At 42.6% G+C, this 21272-nt stretch overlaps 1 protein-coding gene across 1 annotated transcript; it reads left to right on the top strand.

The window, feature by feature from the left end:
* Window positions 1-16041: 16041 nt before the first annotated feature.
* LOC147879571 (uncharacterized) lies at window positions 16042-17067 on the top strand. Its single transcript, XM_087371717.1, has 3 exons — window positions 16042-16329; window positions 16431-16502; window positions 16587-17067. Exons 1-3 carry the CDS (start codon window positions 16153-16155, stop codon window positions 16995-16997), a joined length of 660 nt encoding a protein of 219 aa, XP_087227843.1. The 5' UTR covers window positions 16042-16152; the 3' UTR covers window positions 16998-17067.
* Window positions 17068-21272: the final 4205 nt, after the last annotated feature.

Here is a 21272-nt window from a genome sequence, read left to right as displayed (position 1 = left end):
ATTAGTTCCCACCGGCATCAGTCCCATCGGATCTATCATCGGTATTCACTTTCACACATCTGACACCAGTTCAGTCCTCTTGGCATTTGGCACTTCATCACTCAGTGTGACACTTGGCAGAGTGATCTTCCTCCTCGGATTCAGGATTGTTGCACCTTTGCATGCACACATGCCACCCATGTACAGTCACATTTGTTGACTATTTTTGGCATTGGTTTCCACACACATACATCAGCCTTGTATAGCCTCTTGGCTACTCCCGACACACAGTTGTCATCACTTTCCTACAGGCTTGATCCTTGGCACACACATCAGTTCTCACATGACTTGGTTCTGACAATTTAGCATAAGCCCCCTAGTGGCAGCTCCTTTACAGTGTTCTCATGGGTAGACACTCTCGCCGGTACACGGGTAAGCCTCTTGCACAGAGCACCAGACCGCCTCCATCATGGAGTTATCCACATCACTTCGTTGATGATACACCAGTCATGACTCCGGACGAGATCCGTGAGTGGAAAGAGAACCTACTTCGACCATTCATTGCCACAGGGTATGTACCAATCTATGATGCAGACTCTAGCCTCATTGGCCTTGACAGATCAGATGCAGTTGCAGATGCCTTAGATGTTAGCATGGATCAGCCCGTAGTTTTTGATCATGCACATTCCTCGGTAAGCCCTCAGCATGAGGCACACTTCTTGGTAAGCCCTCAGCATGAGGCACATTCCGCAGTAAGCCCTCAACACGAGGCATACTTGATGGTAAGTCCTCAATACGAGGCAGTCCCATCTACATCAGCTCAGTCTGATTTCAGTGATGTACAGCCATCACCCTTATGCATGGATCCGACTCCATCCTTTGCCACAAATATAGATACTGAGCAGGAGTTCACCTATGATCATGCAATTATTCAGCAGGTAAGTTCTCAGCACGAGGCACTCACATCTTCTGCCGCATGCAGAGATATATGCCCCAGCGCATTCAGCTCTTCAGGTGATTCCATTCTAGCGTCCATCACTGATGCTTTCACCTCTGACATAGAGCATACCTTGGGCTCAGTTCCCTTCAGTAGTTCAGATCAGCAGATCAGTCTTCACGACATTTCAGCATCGGCTCACTCATGCCGCATTGCATCCTTGGATCTAGTTATGACCACCACTTTCGATCAGCAGATCATTCCTCAGTATGAGGATACTTATGCATCAGTACGCAGTGCAGTAGACATTATTAGGTTCAACCATAGCGCAACCTGGGGAGACTCAGTGTTTCATCATGCAACTTATGGCTGTCGTATACAGTCCATACTTGATGCAGATCAGTGGTTGGATCCAAGATTATAGATCAGTCCCTACATCAGCATTTGGCACCTCATTCACCTCAGGGACATCTTATGCACTTTCAGTTGTATTTGTGAGGAGAGCTGCCCGTAGCCCATGTCGTTTGCGTTGGCGGCTAGCAGTGGAGTATTGATGGAGCAGTCCGTCGTTTTGAGGCACTGCGCTGGGGTCATTTGGACTCGTCCGTCGTTCAGGGCTAGCGAGCTGGAGAGTTGAGGTTCTGTAGGAGCTTTGGCCGAGGCGTGAAGGAGCTAAGGTGCAGTAGAGTTGAGGCCATCGAAGCCTTGAAGCATGCGTTGCTTGTTGCTTGGGGATGCTCGACTCGGAGTCGCGAGGCTTATAGGCATCCAGGCTATTGGAAGAAGGCAGTGAAGGCATTGAAGGCGCACTCACCGATTTGAGGAGGAGGCTCATAGACATAGTGAGCGGTGGAGGAGACCGTCATTGTTGGAGCGACCCGTAGGTGGTGGAGCCTGCTATGAGTTGCTCGCTATCGCCTGTGAGGCTTAGTCGACCATAGAGACTAGCCTTTGGAGTAGATCGGGGCTCGTTGGAGCTTAAAGGCCGTAGTGGTGTTTGGAGTAGCCCGTGAGCAGGAGGATGGAGAGTTGTTGGGGCTGGAGTCGAGCTGTTGAAGCTTGAATGGGTAGAGGCGCTTGAGCAGTTGAGCATGGAAGTAGGTGCGCTACTCGCTGGTCATCTTTGGAAGGCTTTGAAGCTCACTGGTTGTGAGAGATCTCTGCTGCCCTCTACTGGTTGTAGCTAAAACACAGGACCAGAGAACCTTGAACCAAAACCTTTCTCTCTCGTAAAACCTTACAAGATCTCTCAAAGAAATCTACAAAGATTCGGAACATCATAACTTGATCTCCATGAAGCGGAATGGAGAGATTTTTTATCCAAAACAGAGACGAGAAGGGGCTCTACGATGAGAGCTAACTGAGAGATGAAGATGCCTCATGAAAGAGGGCTTGTTGCCTTGACGGGACAAGGGCTTGTGCCTTGATGGAGCAAGGGCTTGACTCTCTCTCGACGGAAATCTCTCTCAATGGAAGATGCCTCACGCAAGGAGGGCTTGACACTCATGAAGGGAGTGGAACACCATTGGCTCTGATACCATGATAACAGAAATGAGAGAGAGGGAGAGAGAGAGAGGAGTGCACATGATATAGCTACCTGTACACTAAGTGTATTGACAATGAACATGAAGATATACATGTGAACCCCTTAGGGTTAGGGTTTGCCCCCATGCCCTATGTGGATAGTGCAATTTACACTATCTTTAACAAGACTTAGGATCTAGCTTCTTCCGAAGCTCTTTTGGCACATGTGCAAATGCCTCATACCCAAATATATGCAAATGAGAGTAAGAGGTCTTCTTGCCACTCCATGCCTCTTCAGGAATACCACCATCCAAACTCCTGCTAGGTGATCCATTGATCACATGCACTGCAATCTTCATTGCCTCAGCCCAAAAACCACTAGAAAGACTTGCATTGGAAAGCATACATTGCAACCTTTCCTAAATGGTGCGGTTCATTAGTTCTATAACTTGATTCTGGTCTGGAGTACGAGGGGTCCCTCTTAATCCCATGTGTATCACAAAAATGCTAAAAGTCATGAGACATACTCTCTACCATTATTAGTATGTAGGCATTTAAGCATTCTACCTGACTGATTTTTAGCCAAAGCCAACCATTTTTTAAATACCTGGAACACATCGCTCTTCTGAGCTATAGCATAAGCCCACACTTTCCTAGTTGCATCATCAATGAATGTCACATAGTATTTAGCCCTACCTAATGACTGTGTAGGCATGGGACCACATATGTTTGAATGCACCAAATCAAGCCTTTCAAGCTCTTTCTTTCCCCTTCTTTTATGGGCTGATTTAGTTTGCTTCCCATAGAGACAGTGCTCACAAAATTCAAAATCAGAAAAACTCAAATGTGGTACATAACCCAAACGGCATAAGAGTTTCATTCCATTTTGGCTCATGTGCCCCAACCTGCAATGCCACAAAGAAGTACTTGGCTGCTCGGTTATTGCAACAACATGATCAGACACCCTTGATACATGTAAGGGATACAAAGTCCCATACTTGGCACCCTTGGCCAAAACCATAGTGCCTTTTGGAATTTTCCAACTCTGAAAGCCAAAAGTGGTCTAAAAACCAGTATCATCTAGCTGACCCACTGAAATAAGACTCTTGGTCAACTTAGGCACATGTCTCACATTTTTCAAAACAAATGTAGATCCATTTGCAAAAGAAAACTTTATGTCACCTGCTCCCACTATGTCAAATGCATAGTTATTTCCAAGATGCACACAACCTGTCTTTCCATTGTCATAAGTGGAGAACCATTCCCTATGGGGAGTAGCATGGAATGAAGCACTAGAATCCAAAATCCAATCCTGGGAATATGCATCATCTAAAGTGGTAAGAAAGTCTGCAAGTAGACTAGACATGAAGAGAATGTCATTGTCACTATCATCCATGACTACATTAATCTCCTCGATCTTCATTTTTCCTTTGTCCTCCCTTGGACTCTCTTCCTTCTTATTTGCACCCCAATTTGCATTCTTTTTCTTATCCTTTTGCTCTCTTTTTAGCTTGTAGCAATCCTTTTTCATATGTCCCTTCTTGCCATAGTGGTAACACTCAATGTTCATGCCCTAAAATTACTACGAGACTTTCCTCTTTCTTGGGACTTCCCCCTGAACTATGATCTGGCCCTTTGCACATTTAAGGATGCATCCTGGTTGTTGCCATCCATAGACTTCCTTCTAATCTCCTCAACCAACAAGCTACTCACAACATCATCAAACTTCAGTACTCCACCAGATGCAGAGTTACTGACAGATGTACGAAAGGTGTCTCATGAGGATGGCAATGGACATAAGAGAAATATTGCCTTAGTCTCTGCATCTAAATTCATCTTCTGAGCCTGAAGCTGGCTGAAAATAATATTGAATTCATTAAAGTGAGAAGCAATGGAGACCCTTCCTTCATCTGCAGCTCAAACAACCTCTTCATGAGGTAAACTTCATTAGAGGCAATTTCCTTCTCATAAGTGGCACACAATTTCTTCCACAAATCTTCCGTAGTTTGCTCATTTACTACTGTGAAATAAACTGACTCTGCAAGATGAATTCTAATAGTAGACTTTGCTAATGCATCCAACTCATTCCAATCATCCTTAGACATATCTTCAGGCTTAGCTTCAATCCATGCCAAGGGTTTAATCTGCTTCTTTTGAATAAGCACATCCCTTATCTGTTCTTTCCACAAAGAAAAGTTTGTCCCATCAAACCTTTTAATGCTGAAAAACTCCTTTTCAAACATAGAAGAGGATGCCATGATGCAAATGAAACAAAATCCCAAATGCTAGTACCTACAAAAGAGAAATCACACCAAATACCAGGTGCACCCAATATGTCTGCTTTAATGAAGGATAGTGTCACCAAAACTCAAGGCTTAAAGCATCAAAATGTCTCTGACTCATGTGCATATACTATGCATCCATATGAGCAAATTTGGCCCAAAAGAAAAATGTCAACCCACAATGACAAAACAATGGCAAATATAATGCCAATAAGAGCCAAATGCCTCAAGCATAAAGACTGTCCATGGGCATAAGCATCAATAATGTCTCATCCAAAAGATCATAGCACAACCTGTGCATCCACTGCAATATGTCAAAGCTGTCCCTTAACATAAAATAGCATTTGTGTGCTAAACGTCCATCAATAAAGCATCCCATAAGGCAATCTAGGCATATCAGCGCATCCAACAAGGATCACAATGCACCCAAATGGCCTGTAAAGCATCCAATACAACCCAATGCAAACAACAAATGAGTGCACATGGCTCAAACTGCAATCAGAGTGATCTGCGTAAGGTATATCCAAGAAATCATGGCCTTACGGCAATGACCGCTAGTGAAAGTAGAACCTGGCATGTCTCAAACATTGGCATCACTACATAATCAAACTCAACAAGACAATCTGCAAATATCTCTCTTCTGCCACAACTCCAAAATCTCATCCAAGGATGGAGTAAGAGCTAGTCAACCCTTGCATTTGCTTGCAAAAATGAACCTTAGGAAACTTAACCTTAGCCAAAATGCCACATGGCAATCAATGAGAAGGTCTTGGAAACTTTGAGAAATTTCCTTCAAAGAGATGACAGAAAAACACATAGAATCACAACTACCTCGATTCGTCACAGAATGGCAAGAAGCTTCGTAGACATATGTTTTAGGCAGTCCCGAATCCAACGGGATAGACAGCTCTGCAAATGGAGGCCCAGATGTTGAGATCCCACTCACACAAGAAATGGCAAAATGAAGACGGAGTAGTAGACGGAGATTCACCACAACTTCAAAAGTTCACAGAACTGGAAGCAGCTTCTCAAGTAGAAGTTTTGGACCACTCTAGATCCACTAGAAGTGTCAGAACTACAAATGGTGGCTTGGATATGGAGATCCAACACACGAAATCCTTGCAGGAAATGAATTTCGTCACTTTTGCAGGAGCTGTAACTTTTTACTAAAAACTCGGATTACAGAGATGTTAAAAGTGAAAATGTAGCTCTCAATCTGATCTATAGCTTGCTTGAAGACTTCATGTTGAAATTTTGTCTCTAACTCCTGATATTTGCACTACTACATTCGTGTATCAGAGAAGATTTGCTTATATCCTACGCCTTCAACTTTGCAACCCAGTGAAATAAATGCCCAAGAGGATTTTGCCCCTTTCTCTCCAACTACTATAGTAGCTCCAAAATCTGTAGCTCCTCCTTCTAAACAAGGATCTTTGGGATGCACCACTCTCTCTCTGGGCTAGAGGCTACCCCGAGCTGCTCATGCTACCGCCAGGCTCTACTACCAAGCTCTGATACTAGTTATGAGGACACAACGAAAGCTAAGAGGGTGAGAGGAAGCTTGAAAGACACAAGTTTTGGTGGGTGCAGAACACCCTAATCTTCTATTTCATCCATATATGTATGTATTTGAGTATTGTACATAATTGGGGTTAAGGTACAGTGGCCTTTAACCCCCACATGTGGTGGCGGCTAAGATCCACTGGGCTATCAATTAATTACTAGCCACCGCGTTACCACTATCGGGCTTGCATGCATGATTACTATGAGTGCAGTAAATTATGGTAATGAGGGATTAGAGGTGATTAGGCTTCATGATTTAGTTTTGTGGGAATTACTACCCGATGGTGGTGGCTATCATCAGCCACATCTGTCGTGGTTATGATTCCACTGTGCCACCGCTCATCCCGCCACTATGCTTAAATAGCATGCATGATCACTACGAGTGAAGTAAAAATTACCAATCACCGGGCTTGCATGCTCAATAGAGAACTAGAGTGCATGGTAATGAGTGATTAGACATAGTAATGAGAATAATATGCACAGGAGGATGGAAAGAGAAGGGCGCTTCATAGAGAGAAAGTGACAACCGGGTGGAAAGAGGAGGTCCCATGAAGAGAGGGAAGGTGACACCAGGGCAAAGGGAAGTCATCTTCTAGAGGGAGAAGGTGACACAGGTGAAAAGGGGAGTCACTTAGAGAGAGAAAGTAACACCTAGGTGAAAAGAGGATGTCCCATTTAAAGAGAGAAAATGACACCAGGGTGGAAAGGGAAGTCCTCTTCTAGAGGGAGAAGGTGACACCAAGGTGAAAAGGGGAGTCCTTAGTTAGGGAGAGAAAGTGACACGTGGTTGAAAAGAGGAGGTCCCATTTAGAGAGAGAAAGTGACACTAGGGTGAAACAGAAATTGACACCAAGGTGGAAAGAGAAGTCCTCAATTAGAGAGACAATGTGAAACCAAAGTGAAAAGAGGAGTCCTCAATTAGAGAGAGAAAGGGACACCCAGTGTCAGGAGGAGGTGGCATTTAGAGAGAGAAAGTGATAATCGGGTAAAAAGAGAAGGTGACATTGGGTGGAAAGAGAATGAAACAGTGGCTTTTGGTTTCAATCATGCCATGTTTTTTGGTGTTTCTGCCACACTTCTTGAGCAAAGACTGGCTTCATGTTGATTGCCAATGACTCCAGATCCCACAAGCGTTCCATCGTCCAGGATTCAAAGTTGTCATCCTTGTCCGAAAGTATCCAGTGTGTGTCAAGATGAAATTCATAAGGCATGATGACCTCCAATAGCTCGAAGTGTGAATACCTAGTACTCGCCTTGTATGCTATTTGATAGGCAAATAAAGCAAGTGGAGGTATGTCATCTCAATATGCTAAACAACTGAGGCAAAGATGATGCATGATCCCACACATGGTTTGTTTGGAGCTCTCAGCTAGACCATTGGCACGTGGGTAATAGGGAGATGAAAATTTGTGAAGTATTTTTTACATGTTGACTAGGGTAGCAATGGTGTCATTTAGGAAATGAGATCCTCGGTCACTCATCAATTTGATAGGACATCCAAACCTAGAGATGATCTGGTCATATAAAAATGTGGCTACAACTTGGGCTGTGCAATTTTCGACTACCTTGGCTTCTACCCATTTGGTCCCATAGTCAGTAGTAGTAGCAAGAAGAGCATACTTGTTCCCTCGGTGTGTGACATGAGAGATGGGCCCTATGAAATCCAACCCCCAATGATAGAAGGGGGGCATGTGCCATGTAGGCTTGGGGCTTGCTCGTTACATGAGACATCATCACATGAGCATGGCAGTCGTCGAAGAGTTTGGGCCACCAGAACCCTCACCCATGATCTTTTGAGCAGTAGCATCCGAGGCCATATGCCCTCCACCCTATGCCAATGTGTGCCTCTTCAAGAATGGATTGTGTCTTGTGGGGAACAACACATCATCTCAAGACATGGTCCTTCTTGAGTTTGTACAATTGGCCTGCAATCAACTTGAAAGGAGTAGCTTGAAGGATCCTCTTCTGTTTCTCTGTTGGAGTCAAACCTGGAGGGAAGCCACTTGTAGACAATAGTTGTACTATGTTGGCATACCATGGTGGAAAGCAGTCCATAGCAAACTGCCATTCGTAAGTAGTACCATCACCCGCCCACATCAGGTAGTTCATATGTATTACCACTAGCTGGTTTCCTAGAACTTACCTAAACAAGTGGTCTGCAGGTTGATGTAGTATGCCAACCCTCACCACAATGTCAAATTCAAATTCTTGAAAAAGAAGAATCCATCTACTTAACCGATCACCAAGAGTAGACTTATTCAGTAACTATTTAAGAGTTTGATGATCAGTGATGATTACAAACTTGTTTCCCAAGAGGTAGTGATGATACTTGGTCATGGCATAAACCATGCCAAGACCCTTGCTTTTTGTGGTACTCTAGTAGCGCTCTGCTCCATTGAGTTGTCGGTTGGCAAAGTAGATTGGCAAGTCAATCTTGTTATCCTAGTAGGTTGAGCCAGTATAGCACCTACTGCCCATCCACTAGCAGCCACATGAACATGAAAAATGACATCCCAATCTGGCTACCTAAGAATTGGGGCCTTCACAAGGTGATCCTTCAAATGATCAAAGGCTAGTTGTTGTAGGGTGGCCTAAACAAAAGATCATTCTTGATGTAATAGTTCTATCAGTGCAACATCAATGTTAGCATAGAAACATATGAACTCCACTAATATCCCACATTCCCTAAGAAAGACTTTACCTCTTGGTAGGGTCAGTAGTCATCCCCTCAGTAGAAATAATATGACCAAGGAGAACACCTCAAGTGCAAGAAATAATCATTTGTCAAGGTTCAAGCACAAACGCACTTCTCTACACTTATCAAAGACCCATCTTGACTTGTGTAGATGATCATTTTATATGGACAGATCAAGATGGGAGGAGGCTTTACCATTAAAAACATAGAAGTCATCTAGAAATACCTCAAGAAACTTGACGATATTGTCATGAAAGAGTTTGATGACAAGTCGTTGAAATGTTGCGGGGGCATTACATAATCCGAAGGGCATCCTTCGGTAGGCATACGTGCCCCATTAAGTGACAAATGTAGTCTTGGGCTGATCCTATTCTCTCACACAAACTTGGTTGTACAGCCACTACAAAATTGGTTGACATGGAAAGGCATAGAAGAGAAGAAGCAAAGAAGTGCATGAAGGAGCTCCGAGATAGGCTCAAAGAAGTGAGAAATGACGAGGACATGGCGGACAAGGAGCTAGAGATGCAAAAGGATCTTGAAGATCAGAGAGCCAAAAAGGAGGGTCTTTACAAATTGCTATACAACATGCATAATACATTGAACATTGAAAAAGACAAGATGATGGAGGAACTGAAAAGAGAGAATGTGGAAACCAGAAAGGTGATGCAGGAACTCCGAGAGAGCTTCAAGGCCAGGAAGGATGAGGCAGAGAGCAGTCGGGGTGGACAAGACATCGAGGCAGCTCCCCAGGCCAGGTAAGCCTTCCACCTCATAAGTGGTTCTAAGAAGGTCTTCAATGGAGGAGTGGTCTGCTTCTGATAAGTAAAGGTCAAGTAGAGTAAGCTCATCCATGTCCTCATCTCCATCTCCGGTGTGCACCTTGTGTCTCCCCAAGACATCAAGCTCTTGGTGTTGATCTCGCTCAAGATCATAAATGTTTGTGTTAGTGTCTTCTAAATCATCATCACCATCAATTTCTTCTCCACTAGTGCTACTATCTTCTGAATTACCATCATTGTACATCGCAATACCATCATTGTAATTTGTAGCACCATCATTGTACGTTGGAGTACCATTGGTGTGTTGTGCAATACTGGCATCGCATATAGTAGAACCATATGAGGCCTTCATCAACGTCTAGGGGGAACCCATACAACACAACCATAAAGAGGCCAGAGGTGAGCATGTCATCTAAGGTGGTGACATGTAGATATGGGGGGAATCGACCATGGCAATGAAGGGTGTCCACTAGTGCCAACATTTCTACTTCATGTGAGTGCAATGCAATCACCTTATATGAGAAGGCATATAACATTAGGATCACAGTGCATCGAGGGGGGGGTGATAGTAGGCACGATGAAGATGAGTGGGTGAGTAGTAGTAGGGGAGCAGATGAGTGATGAGAGTTGGAGGAGGGAGCATGGAGCAAAGTAGAGCAGGGGCAGAAAAGAGCTGGCGGAGGGTGTGTGGAACAGAGCATGTGGAGAAAAGTAGCAGAGTAGGAGCGGATGAGAGCAACATAGTAAAATGCCAAATGCCACGGAACTTATATATTATAAAGTTCGAGCCATCGTGGTAGCTAGAGCCTAGGGTTCCATTCATATTAATTGCAAGCCATTGCGGTGGTATCTTAGGCACCCCAAACAGGCTGGTAATCATGAAGCAGATGCCTGGTGGTGGGTGAGTAGGCCATTATGGTGGCTGGTAATTAACAGTAGTCCCATGGAGTCTTAGCCACAATAAATGTGGTTGATGAGAGCCACCACCATCGGGCAATAATTACCACAAAAGTAAATCATGAAACCTAATCACCTCTAATCACTCATTACCATGCACTCTAGTACTCTAATGAGCATGCAAGCCTAGTGACTGGTAATTTACTGCACTCATAGTAATCATGCATGCAATCTAGTTGGTGGTAACTGGCAGGTGAGTAATTGCGAGCCACGATGGTGGTTGGTAATTAACTGCTAGCCCGATGGCATCTTAGCCATGACAAACGTGGCTGATGAGAGGCACCACCACTAGGCAGTAATTACCATGATAAAAGTAAATCATGAAGCCTAATCACCTCTAACCACTCATTACCATGCACGGTAGTGCTCCATTGAGCATGCAAGCCTGGTGACTAGTAATTTACTACACTCATAGTAATCATGCATGCAAGCCTGGTGGTGGTAACTGGTAGGCGAGTAACTGTGGGCCATTGCAGTGGCTGGTAATTAACTGCCAACCTAGTGGCGTCTTAGCCATGATAGACGTGGCTAATGAGAGCCACCACGACTAGGCAGTAATTACCACAAAAGTAAACATGAAGCCTAATCACCTCTAATCACTCATTACCATGCACTCTAGTACTCTACTAAGCATGCAAGCCCAGTGACTAGTAATTTATTGCACTTGTATTAATCATGCACGCAAGCCTAGATGTGGTAACTGGCAGGTGAGTAACTGCGGGCCACTACGGTGGCTAGTAATTAACTACAAGCCCGGTGCCAGATTAGCCACCATAGATGTGGCTGATGAGAGCCACCACCACCAAGTAGTAATTACCACAAAATTAAATCATGAAGCCTAATCACCTCTCATCACTCATTACCATGCACTATAGTACTCTACTGAGCATGCAAGCCTGATGATTGGTAATTTATTGCACTCACAGTAATCATGCATGCAAGCCCAGTGATGGTAACTAGAAGGTAAGTAATTATGGGCCACTGTGGTGACTCGTAATTAACTACTAACGCGGTGGAATCTTATCCATCACCATAGGCATGGCTAGTAGTCTTAGATGCCACCACCTCTAATCATCCATTACCATGTAAGGTAATACTGCCACATTGAATTAATCAAAATTCAGGCCAACCACCGCGGTGGCTCCCACCTTGACAGTGTAGTCAGGCTACAAACTTAAGCCTTTGCTATTCCATTCCCCTAACTATTTCGTCTTCTATCCCTCTTGACCGTTTCTTTCTCCCTTGCACTCAAACTGCAAACTCAAGCCTCCACTATTCCATTTTCTTCACTATTTCATCTTCTATCCCTCTCGACCGTTTCTATCTCCCTTGGACTCTTCTTGCAGCTTCTATCCCCTCTTGTAATGGACCCTGCATAATTCGGGAGTTCCTCACACAATCTTTCCTCCCACTATGCAGCACAATGCGAGAGCCTCTCCTCCCCTGATCTTTAATTCGTGACATCAAGGAGCTCCTCACTCACACTTCAAAAGCCTAGTTTGGATGCTCTTAGCAACTTCACCAGGTTGGTATAGGAGGTGAATGTGGAGGGACAAAAAGTCTATCAAGGTTAGAAGATCAACATCACTGAAAGCATCATTGAAAATGTGCTACGCATTCCTGGAGGCGATTTGCAAGCACACTTCTTTGAGAAGCAGTGGAAGAGACATGATATTCTAGATGTATACCCCAGTGCTCGGATTAGTAAAGATGGTGGAGTCAAGCTTTCTAGCTTGCCAACAGACCTCCAAGATGTGCTGAAAAAGACAAATGAATGAACTTCTTTCTTGATACACAAGGAACCATGAAGTTCTAGCAGATTCAAGCAGGAGTAGAGAAATTGAAAGGACGTGATTTATCTTTCTCAAGGGAGATCTCCAAGTGTGTGATAACCAACCTGAAGATGTGCATGGATGACAAATCCCAATTTTCATCTAAATCCGTTGGCGTTGCAACGCACTTGATGATATCTACCCTCAAAGGGACTTTTGAGCAATACGATAAGAAGATGTCTCAGAAGGTGATTTTTCTACAAGAGAAAGTCACCGATGCAACAAAGGCAGTGCAACTTGAGAAAATTCTTAGGGAAGGTGCAGAAGCCAAGGTAGAGGAGGCAAAAGCGAGGGCCTTGCAGGCACAAGAGCAAGCTGAGGCCGCTATAAAAATGGTCGACATGGAAAGGCATAGAAGAGAAGAAGCAAAGAAGCGCATCAAGCAGCTCTGAGATAGGCTTGAAGAAGTTAGAAGTGATGGGGACATCACGGACAAGGAGCTAGCAATCATACGAAAGGAGCTTGAAGATCAGAGAGCCGAAAAGGAGGGTCTTTACTGCAAAATGCAAAAAGACCAGATGATGGAGGAGCTGAAAAGGGAGAATGCAAAGACCAGAGTGCTGATAAAGGATCTACGAGAGAGCTTCAAGGCCAAGAAGGATGGGATAGAGAGTAGCCAGGATGGAGAAGACAATGAGACAGCACTCCAGGCCAAGAAGGATGCAGAGAGCAACCATAGTGGATCAAGTTGCAGCAGCCACGGTGGGGGTTGTTTTTTTGAAACACTGTTGGAAATTCAAAGAGTAAGCTACGAGACCCTACGAAAAGATTATGATAGGGTTGTGAACGAGCTTGCCATGGCTTTCGACAGTTTTGAAAAGTAGTCCTTCATCATGAGAGATTTCCAAACTAGAGTGGAAGTCTTGGAAATGGTCCATGTTGATGTTTTTGAGCAATTTAAGTAGCTTCAATAGGGAGGAAGGAATGAAGAAGCAACTTCATCATGTACAAAGCAAGACTGTGGTATTGATGGCCGCGATAGTTAAACTGGATGCCTATGCTGCTATGAAAGGGTCCGAAATGCATGGTCTGCCATACCCCCATCATAGATGACTGCATGATCCAATGGCCTGTGTGCTACCACCCTATGCATGTTTTTTGCTTTGGGGTGTTTGTGCATGCAAGATTGCTATGTAGAGAATGTCATTTGCCATTGCTTAGGTCATGGAAAGTTCAAATGCGCCTACCAGCAACAACTATCTATAACGAGAAAGTAGATGTTGCAGCTCAATTTGCCATTTGGGCACAAAATGCAAAAGACAAGGAGCTCAAATTGAAGAAGGCCAAGCCCGAGCCTGACTACGAGGAAAAGGAGCTTGAAGGGAGGAACCAGCTCCCTTCAGGAAAGGAGCAAGAAGGCTAAGCCTGCAACCAGGAAGCTCAAATCGAAAGAGGAAATGACATGAAGGGAGGGACCGGGCCCCTAAAGAAAGGAACCAATCCTTTCGTGAAAGGAGCAAGGAGGGCCGAGCCTGCAATCAAGGAGCTCAAAAATTCGACTTGCTCAAAGCAATGTGGAACTAGCCCCCTAAAGGAAAGGAGTCCTTGAGATGTAATCTGAAGGAAAGGAGTCTTTGAGATGTAATCTATGTATAATCTATTGAATTATTAATTTTCTATAGAGTTTACTTGGGCAATGTATCTACTTTAGGATAACACCAGCATTGTGGTTTGTTGCTATTATTACGAGGATATTAACTTAGCTGCCACCAGCACGATGGTTGGTCACCAGCACGGTGGTTGGTTGCACACTAGGAATATAACTGCCACCAGCACGGTGATTTTCTTCTATTATTATTGTTACAAGACAATATGAATGACATACAATTCATTCGGTTAGGAATTGTCATACAATCACTTCAACTATCTCTCATACTTTTTCCTCTATTTGCACAATTGAAACGGATGCAGATACCGACACCTCATGCAACCTGCACTCTTCGGTAATAAATTTTGTTTAGTGCATCACTTGTCTACAAAATGGAAAGAAATACATCGTCCAAGCTATAAATTTTGAGAAACGTCTAAAAACCACACAAGACTAACCCACCGACTGAAATGGTCAATGATGTCCGCAGGAACACTCCGCTCGAAGCACAGTTCAAAGCAGAAATACTAGCATCGACTCCGAATAAAAAGGAAGCAAATTCCTTAGAACATAGATACATTGTACAGCCAGATAATACTAGGTCGACTTCAAAAAAATATAACAACTTAAAAGGAAACCCTGAAAGTGCGAGAAAATATTATTACTTGAAGGGCAAGAATCTGATATAAATCATAAACAGATTCATTACTTTACTTGATTTTCTCTAAACATTCGTTTTACTTTGCATTTAATTTACTCCATTTGTCACTCCGTCCATTGTCTTTGATCTTTATTTGTACGCTTTAGATTGAATGACTACGTTGCCTGACGCATATCTAGTTGGTTAAAGCTTGCAAAATTTCAATAAAAATCTTTAAATTTTTGAACTTAAGGTTTTTGTATCTATTTTTTGCCTTGTGTTAAAATTGAAAGCACCAATAGCGCCCCCATACACGGTTGCCAAGATAGAATTGAACTCCTGCCGGTACGTACACACCCACCCACACGTTTTAGGTGCTCCTCAAAACAAAAATGTATAATGTTTTATGTGAACACACGTTGGTTAAAGAGAGCCACAATCAGTTGATGCTGTCTGGCAAGACTGTGCGGCAGAATTCTCATGATTGTTTCAGAACAAAGTACTCTACTATGGAGCCGCCTCTAAAAGAATTATCAAGAGAGTTCGGCGAAGGAGCGTCGAGGCACCCGTTGGAAGTTTGGAAGGATTCGTCGAAGTTTCATGTTAAGAATGTCTTGAATTGGATGTCAAGAAAAGTCGGCGTGAGACTGTGAGAATATATATTTATAATTTGAGTCACTCGGTTCAAGACTTGTCAAAATCTCCGAAAGATATAGATATGGACAACAATGGACACGATGCAAAGTTGAAATTTGACCTGCGCAGTAGGATGCGGCGTTGGACGGTGGGGACCACTCAGCTTCTTGTACTCCAGAGAACAGAAATCAGTAAACAAGGGACGGTAGCGCGTGAAAGTAGGCGTATTCCGTGCAAACTTGTCACACCGCCACAACAGAGACAGCATAACGTACCATTTCGAGACCGCTTTCCGTGCCCATGGGACCAACCCGTATTGCATCACAGCTCTAAGGCTTAGTGCACACGAGAGAAAAAAGAGCAGCTGGTGCACAATCTTGATTTTGTTCACACGCCTAAATGCCTCCACTCGCTTGAAGCATTAAGGGCGGTGTCTCTCGTTTCAAAGGGAGCTGCATGTACATGCAGGGACCTCTTGTAATGTGAGCTGTACATGCAGGGACCTCTTGTAATGTGAGCTGGGTAATCTTGATTGGCCTGCCCATCCAAGTCTGTACCAGCTTTTGAGCATTGAAAGCACTGTCATCCAAGCCCGGACCAGATGGCAGCTTTCTATTCCTACGATATCGCACGAGACGTTTCTGCAACCTTGGCAGACCTGGGAGTATCGATTTAAGCTTCACCGATTGACTCTTGGATCTCTTCGAGGCGGTATAGATCCCTCGTGCTGCACCTCCGCCATGCCGCTTCCCTTGTGGTGCGAGCAGAATGCTACCGTTTCCATTTGCGTCTATCGTGCACGGGCTGGCTACTCCATGGACGATCTGCTGCTACGTCTTCACACCATACTTGCGCCGTTAGAAAAAGCCCATGCATTCAAGTTTGCGATCCTTAGGGGCCTCACCAACGGCAGCTGGGTAAGGTGTTCTTGTGTTTCCATTGCGACAACTCGTTGGTTCTGTTGTCGTTTGCATGCACTCAGGGGTTCGCTGTCCTCTCTTTATGTGCAATGGTGTAGGCGGCGGTATATGCTATTGGAGGAGCGAGATCGACAGACGAAGCAGATGTCTGCGTGAGCAATTTTGCAGAGGTAACCTCCAGAACTTTAGATCTCTCGAAGTTGTGTAGCCCCAAAACAATGCGATTATCATTATTCGTCTTCTCGTTCCTGCAGATCGAGTCATTGCAGCAACAGATGTCTCTAGAGGCCGACACAATTGACTGCAGCCAGTACGCCATCTCCTGTGGGGAATGCAGAGCGAAAGATTCGACCGCGCAGCTATGCAAAGGGGACGCAGTCCACTTTCGTTGGTTACAAACGGAGCCCGATCGTCAGGAATTGCTTGCCTACTCTTGTTTGGCCATCCTCAAAGCCTATTTGAGAAAGGTGGACGGGCTGCGGTCCTGCACCTTTTACAATTCCCTGGATGGAAGGAAGATTACAGGGTTGGGCATATGGGACAACGCTCAGGCAGCCTACACGTTCATTACGTCCCCTCACGGCTCTCCAGCAGAGCCTTACTGGAAAAGCTTGGGCGCAAAGCTAAGATATGGGATCTGCGAGGTTGTGTATGTAACGAGCTGAGGTGAAGGCTATTGCAAACTGGCAACTCTTCGGCAATACTGATGTAGTTGATCGCACCGTTTCGGTCATGAATTCACTTTGTGGGTCGATTTGGTCCACTGCAAGCAGCTGGTGTCCTTGTTCGCCATAACAGGTCTTTGGTCGAAGAGCAGCCGTTTTCTTTCAAGGAAGCATGACTGCCTTGCAATGCTTGACGGCTTCTCTATATTTCCTATATGGATGTGGGTGTGATGCTATCTGTAGCAATATCTTTTAAGATCTTGAGGACCTTCTCTGCATTACTGAATGTTTACTGAATGTTTCGCCATGTTAACGGATCTGTACAAAAGGGGATCCTTTGATCTACACTTTTGCCAAGAGTTTAACGAGCTGCTCTACACTAATAATATGTAATCTTTCTATAGTCCCCTGCTCTTGAAATGCAAAACTATTATAAGCCCTGCCGGAGCACGGGAGCAAGCAAGATGTTAATATCTATGGAGAAGGATTCATGTACAAATCAAAGATGATGCTACCACTATAGCCGTGGTATTGATTGATGTAATGTAATTGCTTTTTATACTTTAACAAATATGTCATGTCATTGGTTTTAATGTCCATATGACAAGTTTATAGGGGGGAGGCATTGCATGGTTTTCATTGCAATTCATCATGGAGAGTCTATGTAGGCTACATGCACCTAGCTCTATTATAATGACACTTAGGTGCATGACTTATAGATTTGCATCTCATTGCACTCATGTATTGATTAAATGTAACAATTTTTCATCTTTTTTGCTTTTCATCTTTATGGGGAATGTACACTGTTTTAATAAGGCTTAAAGGATGGTCATGATTGTTTGGTGATGTATTGTGAAAATTAAGACATTAGCAAAAGCTCAGCAAAAGTGGGTACTAATTGTTGATTAGGCACATTATCTCTCTAGTCCAGTTCGTGCACTTTGCCATTCGATTCGTTGTTGTTATTGTTGTCGTTGCTTGTGATGCTACTTGTTTATCCTGGGTGTTGTGGTTTTTTGTGGTGCTCATCCACCTATTTCTTATCATTTAAGTTGCCTTGTCTACACTTCTGGGCAGGCTTAGTCTATGCAAACCAAGTTTCTCTACTCATTGCATAGCAATTTTAATCAATAGATAGGGTGGATCTTTGTTTGATTCATTGAGGGCATGAGGCTATGCTTCTTTATTCGTTTTCTTTGAGATGTTATGGTTCTTCTCATTTATGTTTAATTGGTGTAGGTTGTAGGTGGTGCTCGATTAGATACTCCTCAGTCAATAAGATAGGTAGCTGACAAATTGAGGCAAAGGCTTCAGCTTTGGCCCAAAAATTGTACTATTGTGTTTACTATGTGGGATGCTTTCTTTGTTTATTTTCTTTTAGGCTTCTTCTCTACATGACTATGCTATGCATAGCTACAAAATCGATAGTTGATTTTGGAGGTCTATTCATTGTTTTGCGATAGAAGGCGGTCATTGACAATGTTCATTGAGGAAGGTTGCGAAAATGGCTTCATCCATCCTAGTAGATTTGGATGTCTAATGTTTCCATGATGTTTATCTACTTTCCCTTGAAGCTGATCAAACTTTCATTTTTGATTTATAATCTTGGTGGTCGGTTGGTGCTAAAAGATCTACAAGCAATTGGAATTTCATTTGAAATCTTGTTCTGTAAGTAATTGTTGCATTTGCTAGAATTAGTTATTATAGTGAATTCTCTTGTAATTCTTCTACTTACTGAAATTGCGACACGCTAAACAAGTTGTTGCATGGGCTCTCTATGCTCTTTGTTTATTACTTTTAGTTCATTGGATTGATTTACTATGGTGACTTCTTGTTAAGCGAACTTGGGTGATCATGATTCCATTCACATACTCTTCTTGTTCTATTTGATGTGATGGTTGGTTACATTTAATTGACTTGTGTTTATTGGTTCTTGGATTTGTGGCAGTATCTCTATGATCTTCTATCGTTCCTCTTCCTTTGTTTCCCTCTTTGTTAGTTCGGTTAATTATTTTTAAGTTGTTGGACTTTGAGTTTATGTTTCTTTTTATTATGGTGTTGCACATAGATGACTGACGTTAATAAAGAGATAAAAGAATGTGTTTGGTTTTGGTGAATTTGATTTATCAGGTGATTCTTGGTATTTTGAAATATGTTTAGTTTCGTTGTGCTAAGGGATTGTTAATTCAAAGCTTCAGATCTATCTTTATTTGTCCAATTTGAGAGAAAGATCTCATGAGATTAAATGTTTGTTAATGGATCTGAAACAAGTATTTGAACAAGTTTGAAACAAATATTTGACAATGTTCCAAAGTGATCCTATGTTTAGAATATTGTAATCTCAAATTGGAAGAATCTGATTGGTGATGTATTAGTAATCAGTGATATTTGCTTGCACTAAATAGTTAAGCTTATGGGAATAATTAGAAGCAAGCATTTTCGTGTTATGGAAATATTTAAGTTAAATATGGCACATACCATGCACCAAGAAGGCTTTGGCCAAAGCTTCTAAAGGCTAGTCTTACTTCAATCAACTTGCTAAGTAGATTGTTATATTAGTGTTATGAGTGTATATGTACAAATAGAAGGGGTTGTTGTTAGGTCAAAGAATAAGAATGATGGCATAACCTACCCTTTTTCATGCGGACAATCTTTGACTCAGCTTGCAACAATTGGCTTTGTTATTGTGAGCATTGATGTTGTTTCAAATGCTGCTGGTGGCCTTCTTCAGTAACTCACAATTGTCGATGGGCCTCAACCTATTGATAGAGAATCCAGGACTAGCTTTTCTCCTATCACGTGAGTTCAACAGAAGGATATTTTTAAATTGTAAAATTAACAAAAATTAATCTACATAAGGGTGTATTTAAAATAATTCTAGGAAAAAATTACAGATTTGTATAGAATAAGAGTACATTTTATCAAGGAAAAATTTACAGATAAGGGATTTTACAAATATCTCTCGAATGCACGTGATATAGAGGGTTTATACATAGTGACCCCCCCCCCCCCCGAGCTTTTCTCTTTACTTGGATTTAAGTAAGTTTCAATATTTGCTTTATTCGACTTTGTGATGTCATATCTTTTTTGCAGTTTTCATTCATATGCAAACAACATGTCGAATACTACCGGATTGTTGATGAGTTTAATGAATAAGGCTCAATCAAGTATATTTCACTAGCATAGGTGCATGGAACAAGAAGTAACACACTGTCGATTCTTGATGATGCAATTTTGACTTCTATTCCTATAGTTGAAATAGAGGCTCAGCTCATTGATGTGTTCAAAAGACAAGTCTGAGATCTAGAAGAAGGTTGTGCATTATTATAATGCTAATGATTGGTTGCCACTGATAATCATACTTGTCTTGGTGTCTCTTTGAGGCTGCGATCACATAAAAATGTGAACTTTAAGGCTCGCTAGTTAGCTGAATACGTGGCATGTTGACTATGCCTGGTTGCTACTCTACATAAGTTCCTCTCCTTTATCAATGTTAATGCCCTAGCCCCTTGTTGTTTTGCTTTACCCATCTCGATCCTTAGCATGGTTTGTTGTTACTGGTATCTCCCCTATGGGAAGTTGTTCACAAAGAAGTGATAGAAAAGGTATGGTTTATTACTGCTAGCATCTCTGTTGGGAAGTTGCATACAAAGTGGTAGCCAATTTGAGTAGGTAACAACAAATTTGATTTGCTTGAAACTAATGCACTTTTGGTCCTTTAGTAGCTCCTACTCAGAGTAGATATGACATTTTATAATCAGTTTTTGAGATCAATATATGGATGATTTTGTTGAGTCATGCTTCTCTAGCTTTTACCTGTTATTTTTTTATACTGATATAGTTGAATTTCTAGGCTAATATATGATAACTTTTTTTTTGTAATTACATTCATAGCTATCCTTTCTTATATTTTGATATTAAAATATTTGAACTTTCAGTGAGCTATTGCTCATTGAAGAATAGATGTAGGCCTTTTTATTAATTCTCAAGCTATTTACTTTTTAAGGACCAACTTAAACATTTGCTCATTCAAGCTGAACAATTGTAGGCCTTTTTATTGATTCTCAAGCTATTCATTTTTTAAGGATTTCCTTCATTGTAGGTGATCATTAATATGAAAAGTTTTAAGTGTGGTCATCAACCTGCTTTGCATAGCTTCTCTCATGATTATTTAGGATTCCAATCATACAAAGTCAAAATTGAGCTAAAGGTCTTTGCACAAATTCCCAAGACGTGCTGACTTCTTATAGATCGAACACTCTCGTTAGAGCTTCT

This window comes from Dipteris shenzhenensis, chromosome 33, assembly GCF_047967505.1.
Source record: "Dipteris shenzhenensis isolate YYH24624 ecotype China chromosome 33, Dip_SZ_1.0, whole genome shotgun sequence".
Taxonomy (NCBI): Eukaryota; Viridiplantae; Streptophyta; class Polypodiopsida; order Gleicheniales; family Dipteridaceae; genus Dipteris; species Dipteris shenzhenensis.
The sequence above is the reverse complement of the archived record's forward strand: the minus strand, read 5'-3'. Positions and strand labels throughout refer to the sequence as shown.